The 23,178-nt window shown below is 43.7% G+C and overlaps 1 protein-coding gene across 1 annotated transcript in view; it reads left to right on the forward strand.

Moving 5' to 3' along the window:
* FBXO22 (F-box protein 22) overlaps positions 1 to 23,178 on the forward strand; it is a 64,061-nt gene that overhangs the window by 19,604 nt on the left and 21,279 nt on the right. Inside the window, exons 3-5 of the mRNA XM_040413600.1 lie at positions 12,181 to 12,268; positions 17,843 to 17,938; positions 22,973 to 23,134. Coding sequence (XP_040269534.1) covers positions 12,181 to 12,268; positions 17,843 to 17,938; positions 22,973 to 23,134 — 346 coding nt within the window. The remainder of the gene's footprint in view (positions 1 to 12,180; positions 12,269 to 17,842; positions 17,939 to 22,972; positions 23,135 to 23,178) is intronic.

The following is a 23,178-nucleotide window of genomic DNA, read 5'->3' on the forward strand; positions in this document are numbered from 1 at the left end:
ATTTATACTTAATATTTTAGTGTGTGTTTTTACTTTTTATTTAATAACTATTTCCTACCTTAGGGGCTAGAACCTGAGATCTTTTAATCCCTTGTCCTATTCACCTTAATAGAGCTCTATTAGGGTGAATAGGACTTTACACTCTCCCTGCTGCCCTGTGCTTTGTGCACACAACATCAGGAGCTTACCATGGCAGACAGGGCTTCAGTAGTGTCCTGGCTGCCATGGTAACCGATCGGAGCCCCGAGATTACACTGCTAGGGCTCCGATCGGAACTGCCACTGCACTACCAATGAAGAGGGGGGGGGGCACAGCCCCTCCCCTCCTCCTTCCCTCTCTTTCCTCAGTGGTGGCAGCAGCACAGGGGGGAGGGAGAGAGTGACTCCTTCTCCACTGTGCTGATGAGGGAACACAGAGCGCGGAGAGCAGCACGCTCCATGTTCTCTGATACTAGGCTCCGCAGTAGCGCAGCCTTGTATCGGTAAATGGCAAATCCCAGTATCGAATCGATACCGGTACAAAATTATTGATTGGGTATCGATAATTCGATACCCGGTGCAACCCTTTCTGAGTATTTATAAAGCTTTGAAATTTGCATCATGTGGCCTTTCCTAACAATGGTTGTGAACGGGCTATCTAAGGTTTGAGACTTTGTTCAAAGTTATCTGAGCGCTTAAATCTCCTTGGGTTCTCATAGTTTTGCATGTTACCCCTTTCCTTTTTTCACTCTTAAATAGTACAAAACCAAAATAATACACTGAAATTGCTTAAAATGTTGAAAAGTGTTTAATCTTTAACTTTCTGCCTTTTTGGGATCATTTAATCTTCAATTTGCTTAAAGGGGTTGTCTGGGATCAAAGTAATTTTTAAAATTGTTAATAATCACCTTGAAATTATGTAGTAAAGTCATCCTGATGCTCTGTGTATTTTTTCTTTCATCCCCTTTGCTCCTATGAGTCCCTAATACTGCTGTCAGTATTGTTTACATAGCATCTCCTGCGCTATGTCATTTCCGGCCACACTACCTTATGGGTCCCACAAGGCTGCGTGATTCTGCAGCTGGATCTCACAAGCCTTACCACTCCCCTAATCAGTATTCCGCCTCCTGCCACTCATACTCCTCATCAGTATTCCTCCCCTAAAACCACCTTGTTCTAAGCCTACAAGCTGAATGCCTCCCTGCTTCCATGTATCTGCTCTCTAATAGTGGCAGGGAGCGATCGGACTGGCATGTAGGGACATGGGAGGCGTGGTTAGCACCCATACTGTAGCACATCCCATTCATTGCAAATGACCATGGGAGGCGTGCACTATGCTAAATAGCAAAGTTTTCTGCCTCCAATATAACCTCCTTCTACTCCTAATAACGCTCCTCTATGGCCGGTGATGTCATCGGCAGAGGGGGGGGGGGGGGGCGTTCCTTAGTGAGGCGACGTCCCTCCTCCAAATACTGCCTCCTTCTTCCCAGACTAACGCCCTCTGTGCCTGGTGATGTCACAGAGGGGCGTGGTTTAGCTCTGACATTTCCCTCCTACTGACACCCTCCTTGCTAGCTCCAGAACGTTCCTGTGTGCTGGTGACGTCACCGGGCTCCTTGCTAAGCGGAAGAAGAGGCTTAGCACACCAGTAAGGAGCCCGGTACGCCACTGAATCTTTGAAAATCTGAACTTCCGGCTGAGAATTTATGAAATAAATACATGGTAGGGCTGCACGATATATCGCAAAAATAATCGAATCGCAATAATCGGCAAATGCGATTTGGCGATTCGGCCGACCCGAAAATGCTGCGATTATATATGATGGGGCCCCTATTGATAAAATGTCCTCTGTCCTATTGATAAAATGGCCAGCCTCTGTACTTTAACGATGAATGCACTGCAGTGAGCGGGAGCGAGCGAGGCGGCCGGCGGGTGACTGACGTCACTGCTTCCTGAATTAAGTGGGAGGAGCGTGACAGTGACGTCGGTCACGCGCCGGCTCGCTCGCTGCCGCTCTCTGCAGTGCATTCATAGTGAAAGTACAGAGGCTGGCCATTTTATGAATAGGAGAGTTATGTGCGCAGTTTAGGACACATAGGGCCATGAGGAGTACCAGCATAAGATGCTATATGTGTGTCTTATGCTGGCCCCCCTCGTGGCCCCATGTGTCATAGCACACATCCCCCATAACAGTGTCCTCCGCAGGTCCCCCATAACGGTGTCCTCCGCAGGTCCCCCATAACGGTGTCCTCCGCAGGTCCCCCATAACGGTGTCCTCCGCAGGTCCCCCATAACGGTGTCCTCCGCAGGTCCCCCACATAACGGCGTCCTCCGCAGATCCCCCACAGATCCCCCACATAACGGCGTCCTCCTCAGATCCCCCACATAACGGCGTCCTCCGCAGATCCCCCACATAACGGCGTCCTCCGCAGATCCCCCACATAACGGCGTCCTCCGCAGATCCCCCACATAACGGCGTCCTCCGCAGATCCCCCACATAACGGCGTCCTCCGCAGATCCCCCACATAACGGCGTCCTCCGCAGATCCCCCACATAACGGCGTCCTCCGCAGATCCCCCACATAACGGCGTCCTCCGCAGATCCCCCACATAACGGCGTCCTCCGCAGATCCCCCACAACTATGTCATACCCAGCGGCTCATATGGGAAAATCCAAGCAAATAGACCTCTAGCACAATTCCCTGAAAATATTGCATCGCATACCGTTATCGCAATTTTTAGGGCCCTAATCGCAATCGCACAAAATTCCCATATCGTGCAGCCCTAATACAGGGCATCAGAAAACTCTGGCAAAGGTAGGACAGGAATGTATGTAATATTTATGTGCTTGTTGTACCCTTACAACAATGTCCCCAATCCCGGACAACCCCTTTAACTGTTCAGAGTAACAGTAATTTTGACCAGGTGTGCCCAAACTTTTGCATGCCCTTGTATGTTATATGCCAGGAGCTTTCTTAAAGCATGCGACACATGTAAAGGTAAGATGCTATGTGAACATAGCCCTACAGACAAATATTTACATACTTGTACCAGTGACATAGTAAATACAGTGCATTCTGAAAGCCCTCATACCATTTCATTTTTCATATTTTGTTTTGTTAGGTCCTTGTTCTAAAACAAAACAAAAACATCAGGAAATCAGGTTTACCCCCATCAATCTGCATTCAATACCCTATAATAAGAAAGTGAAAGAGAATTTTAGAAATGTTTGCAAATTTATTTCTAAGAAAAAAACTAAAATGTTGCCTATAGTAGAACAGATAACAAGGCAGCACTCCAGTCTTCCGTAAAAAAGGTGGATCTTTTATTACACCCAATGCAATGTTTCAGCTCATCTCTATGGAGCCTTTGTCAAGCAGTAAAATGTTGCCTAGATATAAATATTCAGACCCTTTGCTATGACACTTGAAATTTAGCTCTGGGGGGCCTCCCATTTATCTTGATTATCTTTGAGATGTGTCTACTCCTTGATTAGAGTCCACCTGTGGTAAATTCAGTTGACTGGACATGCGATGGAAAGACATACCCCTGTCTAAGATCTCACAGCTGACGATGCATATCAGAGCAAAAACCAAGGTCCAAAGATCCAGCTTGCAAATTGCAGAATCTTCTAGAAGGTCAACCATCACTGCGGCACTCTACCAATAGAGTGGCCTCTTCTCAGTAAAAGACACATGGAAGATTGCGAAAAAGCAGCTAATGGATTCTCAGAATGTGAGAAACAAGATTCTCTGGTCTGATGAAACCAAGATTGAACTTTTCCCCTTTTACCACCATTACCAGGAGATTGACCCCTGTCCTCTGTAGGGGCAGGAAAACAGAAAGATTAAATTGCCATCCGCCCCCCACCCACTTCAGTGTTTTCCTGCTCCTGTAGTGGCCAGGACAGAGAGAGGCCTCTCTGCTTGTTAGGAGGTTTAGATGGATTATATCGGGTTTTACCTTATTTTATTTCACAGGGCCGGCTCATCGGGGGCTGGGGGCCTCTCTTGGGTCAGGAAATCCCTGTGATTGTCTCGCCTGCTCGCCGGTGACATGTGGCTAAAGCTGAGCAGGGGAAGAAATGCGGGCCTCGCATCTGTAGATCGGATGCCTGTGTCCGGCGCTATGGGCGCGTGTGCACCTTCCTTTCCCCTGGTGGGATAAGCAGGTGCAGGCCGGAGTCCCCACGTGGTTGCGTCGGCTTCTGACGTCACTTCCGATGGCATGATGACGCAGTGGGCGTCCCGGAAGTGCGATACATCGGAGGATTACAGCATATATAGAGGAAGTCATGGTGGATCCTAATCTGAGGTCTGATGATCACATCCACAAGCATGTCGGCCCCTGAGCAGTCTAGAGAGCTGGATGCTCCTGCATCGGTGATCGTAAGTCCCCCATAGGGGAATCCTATCCTGTACAGCTTGGTGGTTTAGGGGGGGTTATATATGTGTATACATTCTGCTGCCCAAAAAAGAGGGGATATATGCTGATTGTTCCTCTTGTTAATAGGTTTCTAAAGAGGTGCAAAAAAGAGAAATAAATGCATCTCTTGCTTCAAAAAGCTTCCTGAACAATATACAAAAAAATTGTGTAGAGAATGCATTTCAAGTATTGTGGGAGAGGAGCAACAATCTATGATGGAAGAGTTAAAAACAATAATCCGTGACTAAGTTAGATCCTCCCTGACTTCGCTTAAAGAATCTAGTCCAGGTCCTCTTCCCCCTAAAAGACAAAAAATGGCAATCCCTTCCTCCTCCGATTCCGAGGACGTAATGGATGACGCAGAGCCTTCTAGACAATGGGAGGATGACTACCTTTCGGAAGGGGAAATTGTGGAGGATGCAAAGAAAATTCTAGGTTTTCTATTAAAAGCGGTCAGGGCTACTATGGGCATTGAGGAAGTCCAGAAGCCGCAGTCCATACAGGAAATGTTTGGGGGCTTGAGAACCAAAAGGTCAAAGGTGTTCCCCATAAATGAAAATATAAAAGAGATGATCCTTGACGAGTGGTCTGATCCAGAAAAACGACTTGGCCTATCAAGAGAATTTAAAAAATCTGCTCTTGTTTGATCCCTCTGAATACAAACTATTCAATAATATATCGAAGATAGACGTGCAGGTAGCTAAGGTAAACAAAAAAACCTCTCTACCATTTGAAGACTCTTCCCAGCTGCTTGACACTATGGAACGCAAAGCAGATGGTCTCCTGCGTAAGTCCTGGGAAGCTGCTATGTACAGGGTTAAGATCAACATTACTGCAACGTCTGTGGTGAGATCAATGTACTTGTGGCTCAATGAGCTCGAAAGTCACTTAAAAAACAAGACACCGAGGGAGGAAATAATAGATTCTACCGACGCTAGGTATGAAGTGTGAGACCAAACTAAATAGGGAATGCAGTAATGACTACAGCTGCACCAGACAAAAGGGGTGGTCATTACCAAGCAACAACACTGAAAATCAAGAGACTGTCAGTTTACTCCGCGTGCAGCCAATCTCTCAGATTTTCTAACCTCTGTCACAGGAGGTACCGTGACCGCACCCCCCCCCCCCCCTCCTTCTACAGGTGACCTCCGGACACCCAGGACCGACCTTATCTGGATTAGTCCTGTGAAAGGCTGGCATTGACATCTGCCGCTGGAATCCACATCATCTCCTCTGGACTGTAACCCCTCCAGTCAACCAGATACTGGAGGGATCTACGGAGAATTCTGGATTCCACTATCCTGGCGATCTTAAATTCAAAATTACTGTCCACCATGTCAGGAGTGGGTGGCAGGGAGGACGGTTCAGCAGGTTCGACATATCTCTTCAGTAATGATTTGTGGAAAACATTATGAATCTTTAAAGCCTGCGGAACGTCAAGACAAATTAATTATGGCAGAAATCTTATATGGACCAATAAACCTTGGGCCCAACTTCCACGAAGATACTTTCAACTTAATGTTTCTTGTAGCTAGCCACACAGAATCGCCCGCTCTTAGATCCGGACCACTCATACGTCTCTTGTCAGCCATTCGTTTATTCTTCTTGCCCATCTTTTTTAGATTATTTTGAATTTTCGGCCAAATAGATGACCAAGAGGAAAATCTTTCCTCTTCAGGTATACCAGAAGTCTCAGTACCAGAAAATGTGCCAAACTGCGGATGGAACCCATATGCCCCAAAAACTGCGACTTATCAGTGGACCCTTGCCTACGGTTATTTATGGCGAACTCGGCCAAAGACAAAAAAGAAGACCACTCCTCCTGATTCTCTGAGACAAAACATCTCAGATAAGTCTCCAGATTCTGGTTAGTGCGCTCAGTCTGTCCATTCGACTGAGGGTGAAAGGCCGAAGAGAAGGACAATTGTACCCCCAAGCGAGTACAAAACGCCTTCCAGAATCTGGAAACAGACATCTTACTGAAGCGATCAACAACCACCAGAATCAGTGTTTTTCCTGAGGAATTTTGCAAATCTGTGATAGTCCATGGACAAATGAGTCCAAGGTCTGGACGGGATGGACAACGGAAGTAGAGATCCTGAAGGCTGAGTATGTGTCACCTTAGCACGTGCACTAGTATTACAGACTGACACATAGCCCTCCACATATTTACGCAACCCTGGCCACCAGAATCTATGAGCGATGAGATCGACTGTGGATCTGCTCCCAGGATGTCCTATAGGAACTGTACAATGATGTTCTTCGAACACCTTGTGCCGTAATTCAGAAGGAACAAACAACTTTCCCGGAGGACAAGAATCCGGTGCTTCTCCCTAGGCCTCCAACACCTCTGCTTCAAGGTCGGGATAAAGGGCGGATATTACTACCCCTTCAGAGAAGATAGGATCAGGATCTTCCGAATCTGTAATTACCGTAATAGGATGAACCGCTCCTTCCAACCAATGACGCCATTCCTCAAAAGCCAAGTTAATGGCCAGCAATTCGCTATTGCCTACGTCATAATTTCTTTCAGCAGCCGAGAGTTTCTTAGAGAAGAAAGCACATGGGCGCCATTTAGTAGGTGAAGGACCTTGCTACAAGACTGCTCCTACCCCTACCTCGGATGCGTCAATCTCCAAAATATATGGCTGTGACAGATCCGGCTGCACCAGTATAGGAGCAGAAGCAAAACACTTCTTCACTGCTGAAAAGGCTTGTAATGCTGCATCAGACCAAACTGAGACATCCGAACCTTTCTAGTCATGTCCGTTAAAGGTTTAACCACAGTCGAGTAGTTCAAAATAAATTTACGGTAGTAGTTGGTGAACCCCAAAAATCGCATAAGCGCTTTCAGATTTTCGGGTCGATCCCAGTCCAACACCGCACGGACCTTTTCAGGATCTATACGAAAACCTGAAGATTAGAGTAGGTAACCCAGGAATTGCACTTCCGGAACTGCAAATACACACTTCTCCATCTTGGCATTCAATTTATTCTCTGTTAGGATCTGTAACACGTGGTCCTGATAAGACTCCATGTCTGGAGAATAAATTAGTATATCATCCAGATACACCACAACAAACCTGCCCACCAGATGATGAAAGATGTAATTAATAAAATGTTGAAAAACCGCAAGGGCATTGGTTAACCCAAAAGGCATGACCATATTCTCAAAATGACCCTCAGGGGTATAAATGGCTGTCTTCCATTTGTCCCCCTCCTTGAGCCTATATGCCCCCCTCAAATCCAACTTGGAGAACACCTTGGCACCGACAATCTGATTGAACAAATCTGGGATCAAAGGAAGGGGGTAAGGGTCACGGACAGTGATACGATTAAACTCACGGAAATCCAAACATGGCCTAAGAGTTCCGTCCTTTTGAAAAGTGAAAAACCCTGCTGCCACTGGGGATTTGGACGGTCTAATATGTCCCTTAGCCAAACTCTGGTGATATACTCTCGCATGGCCGCTCTTTCGGATCAGAAAGATTATATATACACTGCGTGCAGAATTATTAGGCAAATTAGTATTTTGACCACATCATCCTCTTTATGCATGTTGTCTTACTCCAAGCTGTATAGGCTCGAAAGCCTACTACCAATTAAGCATATTAGGTGATGTGCATCTCTGTAATGAGAAGGGGTGTGGTCTAATGACATCAACACCCTATATTAGGTGTGCATAATTATTAGGCAACTTCCTTTCCTTTGGCAAAATGGGTCAAAAGAAGGACTTGACAGGCTCAGAAAAGTCAAAAATAGTGAGATATCTTGCAGAGGGATGCAGCACTCTTAAAATTGCAAAGCTTCTGAAGCGTGATCATCGAACAATCAAGCGTTTCATTCAAAATAGTCAACAGGGTCGCAAGAAGCGTGTGGAAAAACCAAGGCGCAAAATAACTGCCCATGAACTGAGAAAAGTCAAGCGTGCAGCTGCCAAGATGCCACTTGCCACCAGTTTGGCCATATTTCAGAGCTGCAACATCACTGGAGTGCCCAAAAGCACAAGGTGTGCAATACTCAGAGACATGGCCAAGGTAAGAAAGGCTGAAAGACGACCACCACTGAACAAGACACAGAAGCTGAAACGTCAAGACTGGGCCAAGAAATATCTCAAGACTGATTTTTCTAAGGTTTTATGGACTGATGAAATGAGTGAGTCTTGATGGGCCAGATGGATGGGCCCGTGGCTGGATTGGTAAAGGGCAGAGAGCTCCAGTCCGACTCAGACGCCAGCAAGGTGGAGGTGGAGTACTGGTTTGGGCTGGTATCATCAAAGATGAGCTTGTGGGGCCTTTTCGGGTTGAGGATGGAGTCAAGCTCAACTCCCAGTCCTACTGCCAGTTTCTGGAAGACACCTTCTTCAAGCAGTGGTACAGGAAGAAGTCTGCATCCTTCAAGAAAAACATGATTTTCATGCAGGACAATGCTCCATCACACGCGTCCAAGTACTCCACAGCGTGGCTGGCAAGAAAGGGTATAAAAGAAGAAAATCTAATGACATGGCCTCCTTGTTCACCTGATCTGAACCCCATTGAGAACCTGTGGTCCATCATCAAATGTGAGATTTACAAGGAGGGAAAACGGTACACCTCTCTGAACAGTGTCTGGGAGGCTGTGGTTGCTGCTGCACGCAATGTTGATGGTGAACAGATCAAAACACTGACAGAATCCATGGATGGCAGGCTTTTGAGTGTCCTTGCAAAGAAAGGTGGCTATATTGGTCACTGATTTGTTTTTGTTTTGTTTTTGAATGTCAGAAATGTATATTTGTGAATGTTGAGATGTTATATTGGTTTCACTGGTAAAAATAAATAATTGAAATGGGTATATATTTGTTTTTTGTTAAGTTGCCTAATAATTATGCACAGTAATAGTCACCTGCACACACAGATATCCCCCTAAAATAGCTAAAACTAAAAACAAACTAAAAACTACTTCCAAAAATATTCAGCTTTGATATTAATGAGTTTTTTGGGTTCATTGAGAACATGGTTGTTGTTCAATAATAAAATGAATCCTCAAAAATACAACTTGCCTAATAATTCTGCACTCCCTGTACAACCGAGATTTGGGCAACTTGGCTCTGGGAATAAGGTTGATGGGACAATCATACTCTCGATGTGGGGGAAACTCCTGGTCTCCACTTTCAGAGAATACATCAGCAAAATCAGAAATAAATGAAGGTACAACTTTAGTGGTTACAACAGAAAGCGATGTGCTAAGACAGTTGTCTATGCAGTAATCACTCCAATCAAGAATCTGTCTCGCTTGCCAATTGATGGTAGGATTATGTTTACTTAGATCAATTGCAAACACCAAAATATTTTTGTCCAATGCACTTGTCAAACCATGCATACGGAAAAACTGACCATCAACTAGGTTAAGCCCTGCCCCAATGTCAATAAATACCTCAATTCCCACAGTTTGAGTCTAGCGCCACCTCGGCCGACAGAAGAAATCGGGTAGTACCAGTAAATGACAAAAGTATGTTTTCTGGTCCCCCACCCACACCACCAATAGTAAGTTGGGGATTAAACTTTTTTTTTTTTCACCTTGACGCAGAACGTACGGACATATATTCACACAATGTCCCTTCTTTCCACAACAAAAACAGACTCCATTCATATGACCGAAGCTCTTGCCAGCAGTTCCAGGAGTGTCTCTTTCTTTTTTTCTCGCGCTCTTTTTCTCTCTCTCTTTCTCTCCTCATTAATCTAACTTAGCACCTGTCTAAGCTATTTTAAAGACCCCTGTCCACCTCACAGTAAGTCAGACGCCAAGTACTACCATGGGTAAGACCAAAGGGCTGTCAAAAGACACCAGAGACAAAACTGTGGACCTCCACCACGCTAGAAAGGGCTACGGGGCAATTGCCAAGCAGCTTGGTGAAAATAGATCAACTGTTGGAGCAATTGTTAGAAAATAGACTGTCAGTCTCCCTTGGATTGGGGCTCCATGCAAGATCTCACCTCGTGGGGTATCACTGATGATAAGAAAGGTGAGGAATCGGCCCAGAACTACAAGGAAGGATCTGGTCAATGACATGAAGAGAGCTGGGACCACAGTTTCAAAAGTCACTGTCGGTAGAACACTACGCCGTCATGGTTTCAAATCATGCATTGCACGGAAGGTACCCCTGCTCAAGTCAGCACATATCCAGGCCCGTCTGAAGTTTGCCAATGACTATCTAGATGATCCTGAGGAGGCATGGGAGAAAGTCATGTGGTCAGATGAGACCAAAGTAGACCAAAATGTTCTAAACTTCACTCGTCGTGTTTAGAGGTAAAAGAAGGATGAGTTGCATCCCAAGAACACCATTCCTACTGTGAAGCATGGGGGTGGTAACATCATGCTTTGGGGGTGCTTTTCTGCAAACGGGACAGGGCGACTGTACTGTATTAAGGAGACAATGAATGGGGCCATTTATTGTGAGATTTTGAGCAACAACCTCCTTTCCTCAGTCAGAGCATTGAAGATGGGTCGTGGCTGGGTCTTCAAACATGACGACAACCCGAAGCACACAGCCAGGATGACCAAGGAGTGGCTCTGTAAGAAGCATCTCAAGGTTCTGGAGTGGCCTAGCCAGTCTCCAGACCTAAATCCAATAGAACATCTTTGGAGGGAGCTGAAACTCTGTGTTGCTCAGCGACAGCCCCGAAACCTGACAGATCTAGAGGAGATCTGTGTGGCGGAGTGGGCCAAAATCCCTGTTGTAGTGTGTGCAAAACTGGTCAAGAACTACAGAAAACATTTGACCTCTGTAATTGCAAACATAGGCTTCTGTACCAAATATGAACACTGATTTTCTCAGGTGTTCAAATACTTATGTTCAGCAGTGCAAGACAAATAAATTATTAAAAAATCATACAATGTGATTTCCTGATTTCAATTTCAGACCCCTCCATGATTTCTAAATGGGAGAACTTGCAAAATCGCTGGGTGTTCAAGTACTTCTGTTCCTCACTGTATCTGCAGAGAATGGCATAAATGCCCAAATCCAGGTGTGAAAACCTTGTGACATCATACCCAAGAGGAATGGAGGCTGTAATCACAGGCAAATGGGCTTCAACTAAGTACTGAGTAAAGGGTCTGAATACTTATGTCAATACAAGATTTTATTTTATTTTTTTCAATAAATTAGCAAAGATTTTCACTTTGTAATTATGGGATATTCGGTGCAGATTGATTGGAAACATTTGAACCTTTTTTTTTATTTTAGCACAAGGCTGCAACATAACAAAATATTAAAAAAAAAGTGAAAGGTTCTGAACATTTTCCGAATGTACTGTATATAAGCTCCAAAATGTACTGAAAGCCACTCCCTTAGCGGCTATTTACAAGAATGTATTCTGGACGTATTATATATCCATATTGCTCTTGTATGTCACGGCCCAATCTTGGATATAACTGACCTGAACATAGTGCTGCAAGTTCAGGTCAATTAAACCTGGGACATGACACGTACAAGTAATAGACGTATAATATGTCCATGTGGATAGCCCATAAACTAAGAGATGGGGCCTATAGTATTACTTATGAGCTATGGTTCATGAGCTCCATTAGGGACAGAATTGCAGCATTTAGTACATTACCTATATGCTTTCTAAGAAACTTTACTGAACCAGCCTAGCAAGGACCCCTTGGTGTGTAGATTTAATAAAAGGTAACATGCTTGAAATATGTACATGTCTCACATGGACAATTCCTTCATCAGCCATATTACAGTCCACTTATGGAGAACATGACCTGAAAGTTGAATTTGCTCTCTCATGCAGAAAGTCTATATAATACCAGAGATGTTCCTGTACTTCACGGACTTTAAGTCACTTAATGATCACAGACCACGCAGTGGTCCAAAGAAAGGTAAGGCAGTCATGACACTAATGTTTATCCACCTGATCCTGGACTTTTAGGGTGAGTGTAGTAGATAACTAAGGTTATGACCATAGGGGATGGATATATGGCTTGTTATTCCTACATTGACTCATAGGGAGCTCTTTCCAATAGAGATCTCTTACTGTAGGAGATACCTCTTTGCATATTCTTTTTCTATGGAGCATTGCAGATGCCCTCTTAAGGAGTTTTCCATGATATTTCCTTAGCATAGCCCATCAGTATCTCCGCAGCGGGCATCAGACACCCCCAGGCCAGACCATCAGCTGTGTAGTTGTAGCTCTGGTTCCAGAAGTTGTGCCAGAACTACACAGCCCCATCCGTTGTGTAGTGAACAGAGCTGGTAACTGCTGTGCTGCTCCCATTGAAGTTAATGGGAGCAGCACTGCAGTTGCCAGCTCTGTCCAGTACATAATAGACGGAACTGTGTAGTTCCAGCACTGGTGAGGCAAGGTGACAGTTGGTTTGCGGGGTGTTAGGCACTCGCCAATTTGATATCGATGGCGTATTTTGAAGATAAGCCATCAAAATCCTGAACATCCACTTTAAAGAGGTTTTGTCACCAGGATGAACCCAATTAAACCAGACATGCTGGCTGGCAGGGCTCATCATGCTGATTACAACTATACCTTGTAACTATACCTTTGTCTGTATGATAAACAGATACAGAGAAATCTTTGTTTCATTCGTATGCAAATGAGTAATTCGAGCACCAAGAGGCGGGGCAGAATTGTCTAAGCATTGCTATGTAACACCCCCTGTGCTCTGTATACTCCCCCTTCCCTTGATAGAGAGGGCTAGACATCAGACTGAGGTCAGTGCTGTGTCCTAGAGCTATGTGTTAGCAATAGCATATCACTATGTACTATAGCTTCACCACACTGAGATCTGCTCAGAAAGCTAATATACATACTGCTTTATTCACAGGCAGAATATATGATTAGATAGACACCAGTAATACATGTTTTTCTATGCTTATAAAGATAACACCTATCTCTGTCGTAATGCTATAGCTTAGTGGTATAGTGGTCTACCCTATATGTAGACGTCCCTGGTTCAAGTCCCAGGAGACGCATATGTTTTTCTATTATTTTTTTTTTCTTTAAAACCATATTAAAGGCTATACTTAAATGGGTTCTACAGTTTGTTTTAACTGATGATCTATCCTCTGGATAGATCATCAGCATCTGACTGGCGGCGGTCCGACATCCGGGACCCCCGCCGATCAGCTGTTTGAGAAGGCAGCGGCGCTCCAGCAGCGCCGCGGCCTTCTCACTGTTTACCGCTGGCTCAGTGACATCACGACTAGTATCAATTGGCCTGATAGATTATCAGTTAAAACAAACTGTAGAACCCCTTTAAATAAATTTATAATAATTCAAATAATTTATAATCATATAATAATAATAATAATAATAATAAGGCTGTACTATATTGAGAATAGTGTTTGGGTGTTTTTGCTAAAACATTTTTCCTGTTTATTAACTGACACAATATATGATTATAAAAAAATCAGTAATATGTATTAGCTTTAAAAACAAACAAACATTATTCTCAATATGATAAGGATAATGTGGGAAAAGAAAATATCTGAAGGAAAAAACTTAAAAGTCTCTCAGGGATCTCTACATGCAAAACCAATAGCTTAACCTCTAAACTATAGCATTACCACATAGAGGTGCATGGTTTTTCTATACTTATAAGCTAACACACATTACTGGTGTCTGTATGATCATATATTGTGCTTGTGAATAAAGAAGTGATATGTAGATTAGCTTTCTGAACAGATCTCAGTGTGGTAAAGCTATAGTACATAGTGATATGATATGTAGATGCTAGCACACAGCTCTTCCTTCAGCCTGCTGTGTAACCTCTGTCAATCAAGGGGAGGGGGGGGGGGGAGTGTGCAGAGCACAGGGGGTGTTACAAGGCAGGGTTCAAACTATTCTGACTCGCCTCTTGGTTCTCTAACTTCACAATTACATATGCAGGTATTGTTTTAATCAGCATGATGAGCCCTACCAGCCAGTATGTCTGGTATAATGGGCTTGATCCTGGTGACAGAGCCTCTTTAAGGAGAGCTACTACCTCACCTAGACAGCATCAACATGGTATGTAAAATGCAGAAAAATCTGTATTGAATCCATATGTACCCCTCCATTAAAGAAAGAAAAACCCACAATGGTCACTGAAATAACTTGAAAATTACAAAAGTAATAATAAATAAAAATTTACTGAAAATCAGACATTCCTTTGAATTGTAGTTCAACAGAATATTTGATAAAACAAACTAATGAAACTGGCCTAGACAAAAATGATGGTACCCTTAAAGGGGTTGTCCGGGTTCAGAGCTGAACCCGGACATTCCCTTATTTTCACCCAGGCAGCCCCCCCTGAGGCTAGCTTCGGAGCATCTCATCGTGCAGGGCACGGGCTCTTTTGTTTATCATAACACACTGCCGGGCGGAAACTTCCGCCCGGCAGTGTGTTCGGTGACTTCACCGGCTCTGATGGACGGGCTTTAGCGCTGCCCTATCCGTTTTACTGGCTAGGGCAGAACTAAATCCCGCCCATCAATGCCTGTGACCTCACCGGGCTTCCTGGCAGCCCCATGGAGAGCCCCGGTACGTCACCGCATGCGGATCCGGCATAACCCACAATGCCAGTAGAAAACGGATCTCAAAAGCAATTTCAGATTTAATTTTTTTCAGTAAATTTTTATTTATTATTTTTGTCATTTTCAAGTCATTTCAGTGACCATTGTGGGTTTAATGGGAGGGTACCTACATTTTTGTCAATGTGTGTCTATATGGTTTTTTGGGAAAAGGTTAAGTAAACTTGTAATTTATACATTTAAACCCTTGCTCCTTATAGATACTTGACTGACAACTATTTCTGTATACACACTTACACAGGGAATGCTATCAATCCCTGATAACACCTCCCCCGTGTACAACAACACTGCGTGCAGAATTATTAGGCAAATGAGTATTTTGACCACATCATCCTCTTTATGCATGTTGTCTTACTCCAAGCTGTATAGGCTCGAAAGCCTACTACCAATTAATCATATTTGGTGATGTGCATCTCTGTAATGAGAAGGGGTGTGGTCTAATGACATCAACACCCTATATTAGGTGTGCATAATTATTAGGCAACTTCCTTTCCTTTGGCAAAATGGGTCAAAAGAAGGACTTGACAGGCTCAGAAAAGTCAAAAATAGTGAGATATCTTGCAGAGGGATACAGCACTCTTAAAATTGCAAAGCTTCTGAAGCGTGATCATCGAACAATCAAGCGTTTCATTCAAAATAGTCAACAGGGTCGCAAGAAGCGTGTGGAAAAACCAAGGCGCAAAATAACTGCCCATGAACTGAGAAAAGTCAAGCGTGCAGCTGCCAAGATGCCACTTGCCACCAGTTTGGCCATATTTCAGAGCTGCAACATCACTGGAGTGCCCAAAAGCACAAGGTGTGCAATACTCAGAGACATGGCCAAGGTAAGAAAGGCTGAAAGACGACCACCACTGAACAAGACACACAAGCTGAAACGTCAAGACTGGGCCAAGAAATATCTCAAGACTGATTTTTCTAAGGTTTTATGGACTGATGAAATGAGAGTGAGTCTTGATGGGCCAGATGGATGGGCCCGTGGCTGGATTGGTAAAGGGCAGAGAGCTCCAGTCCGACTCAGACGCCAGCAAGGTGGAGGTGGAGTACTGGTTTGGGCTGGTATCATCAAAGATGAGCTTGTGGGGCCTTTTCGGGTTGAGGATGGAGTCAAGCTCAACTCCCAGTCCTACTGCCAGTTTCTGGAAGACACCTTCTTCAAGCAGTGGTACAGGAAGAAGTCTGCATCCTTCAAGAAAAACATGATTTTCATGCAGGACAATGCTCCATCACATGCGTCCAAGTACTCCACAGCGTGGCTGGCAAGAAAGGGTATAAAAGAAGAAAATCTAATGACATGGCCTCCTTGTTCACCTGATCTGAACCCCATTGAGAACCTGTGGTCCATCATCAAATGTGAGATTTACAAGGAGGGAAAACGGTACACCTCTCTGAACAGTGTCTGGGAGGCTGTGGTTGCTGCTGCACGCAATGTTGATGGTGAACAGATCAAAACACTGACAGAATCCATGGATGGCAGGCTTTTGAGTGTCCTTGCAAAGAAAGGTGGCTATATTGGTCACTGATTTGTTTTTGTTTTGTTTTTGAATGTCAGAAATGTATATTTGTGAATGTTGAGATGTTATATTGGTTTCACTGGTAAAAATAAATAATTGAAATGGGTATATATTTGTTTTTTTATTAAGTTGCCTAATAATTATGCACAGTAATAGTCACCTGCACACACAGATATCCCCCTAAAATAGCTAAAACTAAAAACAAACTAAAAACTACTTCCAAAAATATTCAGCTTTGATATTAATGAGTTTTTTGGGTTCATTGAGAACATGGTTGTTGTTCAATAATAAAATTAATCCTCAAAAATACAACTTGCCTAATAATTCTGCACTCCCTGTATAGCTGTACACAGAGGAGGTGTTATCAGTGAATGTATACACACTTACATAGAGAATGCTATCAATCACTGATAACACCCCCCCCCCCCCCATGTACAGCTATCAGTGACTAACAGCTATCTCTGTATACACACATGCACACGGCCGTTGTTTTGGTCTGCATCCGAGCCGCAGTTTTCACTTCAATGGGGCCGCAAAAGATGCAGACAGCACTCCGTGTGCTGTCCGCATCCGTTGCTCCGTTCCGTGGTCCGCAAAAAAAAATATAACCTGTCCTATTCTTGTCTGTGTTTGCGGACAAGAATAGGCAGTTATATTAATGGCTGTCCATGCGGACCGCAAAACACACAACGGTCGTGTGCATGAGGCCTTACACAGAGAATACTATCAATCACTGATAACACCTCCCCTATGTACAGCTATCAGTGACTGACAGCTATCATCTAGAAGCTGAAATGTTTGCCCATTCATCTTTGCCATGGTGTGTTCAGGGTGATGTGCAGTGTTCGTTTTCTGCCACACACAACAACATTTTTTTTTCATTTAGGCTAAAAAGCTCAACTTTGGTCTCATCTGACCAGAGTACCTTCTTCCACGTTTTTACTGTGTCCCCTACATGGCTTGTGACAAACTGCAAACGGGACTTCTTATGGCTTGCTTTCAAAAATAGCTTTAATCTTGCCACTCTTCCATTTATGTGTTCAGCTTTAAATCTGAACAATAGGCTCATGCTTTTGAACGTATTTGTGGCCCATATCACACAGGCCCCCCCAATATGTAGTCATATCACTGCATGTCAGTGGAGTAGTACAGACCACCTGCAAAGTCAACACACTTCATGAATTCTTTGCTTCTGAAAACTTGATCCATGGAAAGGTACCTCACTCCAAATTAAGTGGCTACTAAAACTAGGCAAAATATATTTCCATTTTTTACACCTTATTAGGACCAAAATGTGCACACTGGTATGCATGAGGCCTCAGTAACTTTTTGTCAATCATGCTCGTTCTTCTTTTATAGCAAAAAAGAAACACGGTTTAGAAACTACAGCTTCCCTGGAGAATCTTCTGCCAAAGGACTGTAAAATTGTGGGACTTTCAACACCAGGAATTGTAGGTAATACACCGTGAATGTAGCAGAGCTGCAATGGGTACATTTAGGCTGGGTTGATTTATATTTAGGGATGATTGACACAACAGTGATCAGTCCAGGAAACATGGTCCGTGTGTCAGCCAGATCGACCATGGCTCCCTTGACCTGATGTGACTGCCTCATAGAACATTGTGATGCAGTCGGTTCCTATATGATCATAGGTCTAATGTACTGTACTGACATGATGATATCACTACAGTACGGCTAGGTCTACACCACGACATTTGTCGCGCGACAGATAGTGCACGACTACACTGCAATATTTGTTGCACGACAATTTTTATAATGGTAGTCAATGGTGTCGCAATGCGACATGCTATGACGCTACAGTCGCAGAAAAATCCATCTCGAATTGATTTTTTGCGACTGTCGGGTCGCAGTCGCAGCATGTCACGTTGCAGTGCGACACTATAGACTATCATCATTATAAAAATTGTCGAGTGACAAATGTCGTCGTGTAGACCTAGCCTATACCCACGATCAGACAGAAACTGACTGCATCACAGAACACTACAATTCATTAAGTTCTGGTCCGGGAGATGCGGGCGACAAACGGACCATGTTTCCCAGACTTAGAGAAGTCGTGTGAGTCAGCCCTTATATTACATGCACGTTTTGCTGCGGATTCACCATGGATTTTACCATGCTGCAGGGCAAACCCTTTTTTGTGCACAATATGCCTCAGTCACACATCAGTGTTCAGTCAGTTATTTCCATCAGTGATTGTGAGCCACAACAGGTGCGGCTGTAAACACAGAACAGGTGCAGATATTTCCCCTATACCTTGTCTGTGGAGGCGCCAATCCTGGTTTTGGCTCACAATCACTGATGGAAATTGATGACCAAAACACTGAAGTGTGAATGAGGCTTAGGCCTCATGCACATGACCGTTGTTTGGGTCCGCATCCGAGCCGCCGTTTTGGCGAGTCGGATGCAGACTCATTCCCGTCAATGGGGCTGCAAAAGATGCGGACAGCACTCCGTGTGCTGTCCGCATCCGTGGCTCCGTTCCGCGGCCCCGCTAAAAAAATATAACATTTCTATTCTTGTCCGCGCTTTGCGGACAAGAATAGGCATTTATATTGCCTGCTTCCGTTTTGCAAATTGCGGAAGGCAACACGGGCGGCTTCCGTTTTTTGCACATCCGCGGTTTGCGGACCGCAAAAAACGGCATGATCGTGTGCATGAGGCCTAAATGAGCATGTTCTGATTTTTGTGCAAATTCTTTCTGCTATAGGATGTGGTTTTGAGAACCCTGTCTACTTGTGTTGTACTGTAAACTGCTGCAGATCTGCATAGCAGAATCCACACTGCAAATCTGCCATGTCTGGACCTACCCTTAAGCTGGCCATACAGTATATGTATGTCAGAAGAACCTGCCGAGTTCAGAGGGATCGACTAACCTTTTAATGTTTATGGGCTCCTTATAGACACTTTTGATGGCAGATGTCATGTAAGAGAAGGGTTGGTCATGTTGTGTATATTTTTGTTGTTGAGAAGATAAACTGCCCGGCAGTGCCTTTCTTCCCTCTCCCATTTACAGCACATGCTGAGCATGTATGTGTAAGTGGAGATCGGGAGAGAGATGACTTTTACAGCTATCTCACTAAGGCCCAAATCACACAACTGTATTTTTAGTCCACATCCGATCCGCTTTTTTTGCGGATAGGATGCGAACCTATTCATTTCAATGGGTCCGCAAAATATGTGGACAGCACACAGTGTGCTGTCCGCATCCGTATATCCATTCTGTAGCCCCACAAAAAAGATGCAGACTAGGATAGGCATTGTTTCAATGGATCCGAAAAAAAAACGGATGCAACACTGACATTACACGGACGCCGTCAGTATTTTTTTCGGACCGCAAAATATGCTCCTAAGAGAGCATTCACACAACCGTATCCGCAAAACACTGATATTGGCTGTATACATCCCATGTTTTCCTCTTCCGTAGGTCCCACACTATGTAACAAATGCCTATTCTTCTCCACAAAATGGACACGTAACGATCATATCCTTTTTTTTTTTTCACTCCATTGAAATGAATGGGTTCATATCCAATCTGCAAAAAAAATTTAAAAAGCGGATCAGATGTGGACTGAAAATACAAGCGTGCAAATGCCCCCTTATGTGTACGGCTCGCTTTTTTCTTTCCATCCTATTTGTATGGGACGGAGGTTTGCATTCAGGTGATTTGATTTGTTCTGTGGGTGGAGAAGAAGGAAATGTGGTTTCTCCAGCTCTGAAACTTCAATGGAAAAATGCTGCTACGCTTCTGCATTTATGAATTTCTGCATGAATGAATGAGAGGGGCTGCAGCAGTATCCATCACAGAGAAGATGTGTTCCATAGATAAAGGATGCACGGCTCGGCTCCTACACCACACTGACACACAGCACAGAGATGCTGGTGCTTGACTTCCCTTGTAAGCCCCATATAAGCTATGCCCTGCATTCAGATTTTGCAGTTAGGACTCCTTTATACACACTTCTGCTTGTGGTGGTTTTTGGGCAAAAAAAATAAAATAAAAACACCCAAGAAACTCCTTTTTTGTAGTGTTTTTGTCATGACATTTTTACATGCCTGGTGTGTGTGTGTGTGTGTGTGTGTGTGTGTGGGAGGGGACACCATACTAAAACATCATAGAAAATTTGAAATGGACATTGCACATGTGTATTTAAGCCAATGACAGTTGAGCTCTATGGAAGAAAAACGCCAGGCAATGAGGGAAAATAGACCCAGAGAATGCAGTTTGAAAAAATAAAAAATAAAATAATTTAAATCAGGAACTTAAAGTGGTCCAGGAAAAAATATTGAAAGTTTTGTAGCTGGGTCCAAATTGATGGAAGGCAGGGCCAGCAATACCATATTGTGGCACAATATACCACCCCAACAGAGCCAAATACCACAGTCCATCACAAAATACTGCCAGCAGCACAAAATACATCCTCAAAAACTTCCACTGGCCGGCAATGAGAAGGGCTCAGGCGGCCCCCTGGGCATCGCCCCACCGGGAAATTTCCCTCTAAGGTCTATGGCCAATCCGCCCCTGATTTAAAGGGAACCTGTCATCAACTTTATGCTGATCTCACTCAGGGCAGGATAAAATGGTGACAGAAATGCTGATGTCAGCGGGGTGTCACTCATAAGCTTAAAGTAAGCAGTTGCTGAGAACCAGCATCATCATCATTACAGCCCAGGCCTGGAAAAGAGTCAAATCTACCTGAGAAGAGTCCTGGTTATTCCTAATCTCCTGCTCTCTCACCCGTCTGCTGATGATTGGCAGTTCTCTTCTAGAGAGAAAGGGAGAAAACTAGGTAGAAGCCTGTCAGTCATCAGCAGGTGGGCAGGAGAGCAGGAATTCATGGATAACCAGGACTCTTCTCAGGCGGCCGGGACTCTTTTCCTGGCCCAGTCTGCAATGATTGTGATGTTGGTTCTCGGCAACCACTTACTTTTAACTTATAAATGACAGACCGCTGAAATCAACTCACCTGTCTGTACTTTATTCTGCCGTTAGTATGGGCAGCATAACGTTGATGACAGGTTCTCTTTAAATGCATTGCAAGGGTGAAGAAGCCCTTATTAGCCCTGTGTTTAAGATTTTTCCATAGACTTCCATGCAATGTCTGGAACTGGTGTGTTTGCCTAAAAAACTGCAGCAAAAACATAGCAAAAAGGCTGGTTTTACGCTACATTTTTTTGGTTTTCTTAAAAAAAAATTTTTTTTCTTACAGCAATAAATGGTGGTCAGCATAAAATTTGAAAACGCCATACAAAGACTACTTTTTTGTAGTAGTGTTCTGACAGTTTGCTTGCTTGGTGACTAATTGAAATTGCAGCATTCTCTGTCCGTGGCAGTTTTTTCACATATTTTCTTATTGACTTCTCTATAGCAATAAAAAAATTTTTTTTTTACAAAAAAGTGTTTAAAAACGCTTGTAAAAATACATGAATTTCTTTATTTTTAAAGCCCCAAAAATGTGGTGTGGCAGCACCTTTAGAGTGGTCTAACACAGTGAAATGCCAGCTAAAACACTTGTGAAAAGCACATGCAATTCAAAAGTAACAAATAATGCAGAAAAAATGTGACAGAACAAAGTGATTCCTATCTATCAGGATTTTTTAGTTTAGTCTTGTGGCGGGTTTGAGAAGGGGTCCCATCTTATTGGTACAGCACTGGGTAGACTGTGTTGCATTTCCATATGCTTCTATGGCTTCCATCACACTGAATATTTGTTGGTACCGCACACCGCTGTTGTAGGCGCTCTGCTTGAGGGAGGCACCAATCCATGAAACATTACAAAGAAAACTGTGGCACATCAGATGGAGTATTTGCGGGTAATTTGCCACAAATACTGAGCCAAATGTTATAATAAAATGAAAGTGAAGTGAAATCTAAAACACACTACATGGTGTTTTTGCTTTCTTGCATTTTTTTGCCCATAGGTTTCTCTGTAGGACTTGAAAAATCACATATACAAAATGAAAAATGCCACCAAAAACCTCAATATGAAAAACACTTGGAACTCGGTGGGGGAGATTTATCCCCTGTGTATCCTGTGGAGGTCTGTGCATCCAAAATTAAATGCACACCAGCTGATAGCCAGAAAACCAGTGTAAATAATGGGTCTGCCAGGGCCAGTGGCCCCCTTTATAGAAAGAGGCAGGGGCGGCGTACAGACGACGCCTATGCAAGTCTTTTTGCACAAGTGCCATGTAAAAAGTTGCAAATCTGGGGATTCCCACTTTTTTATGCTAGAAAATTAGGTTATGGGGAAGATAAATCCTCCTTCCTTTTTGTGTTAGGAGCTCCTTTTAGGAATGAGGCCATATACTTGCTTTCCATAATCTTTCTGTCCTCTGCTGGTGATCTCACTTCCAATTTTCCAAAATTTGTGTTTTCAAGCCTTTTTGAATAGATTATTAACTGCATTACTACTAATGGTATTTACATAGTTTACTTACAAATATGTATATACTTGCCTTTTACAATAGTAACTCCCGGTGGGTCAGCAAGTAACCAACCTGTGGAATTGGAAGACGGGGAGTCTGGCTTTGCATTGCTGTTTCCAAAAATCAATGGGGTAAAAATCCAACATTTCCACTTCAAGGACTCAAAGACTGTAATGTTTGATGAGAATAAACTCATAGAGGCCGGTGAGTTTCACTATGAATATACTAATAAAATGCAAATATATGTG

Source organism: Bufo bufo, chromosome 1 (assembly GCF_905171765.1).
Source record: "Bufo bufo chromosome 1, aBufBuf1.1, whole genome shotgun sequence".
NCBI classification, from domain to species: Eukaryota; Metazoa; Chordata; class Amphibia; order Anura; family Bufonidae; genus Bufo; species Bufo bufo.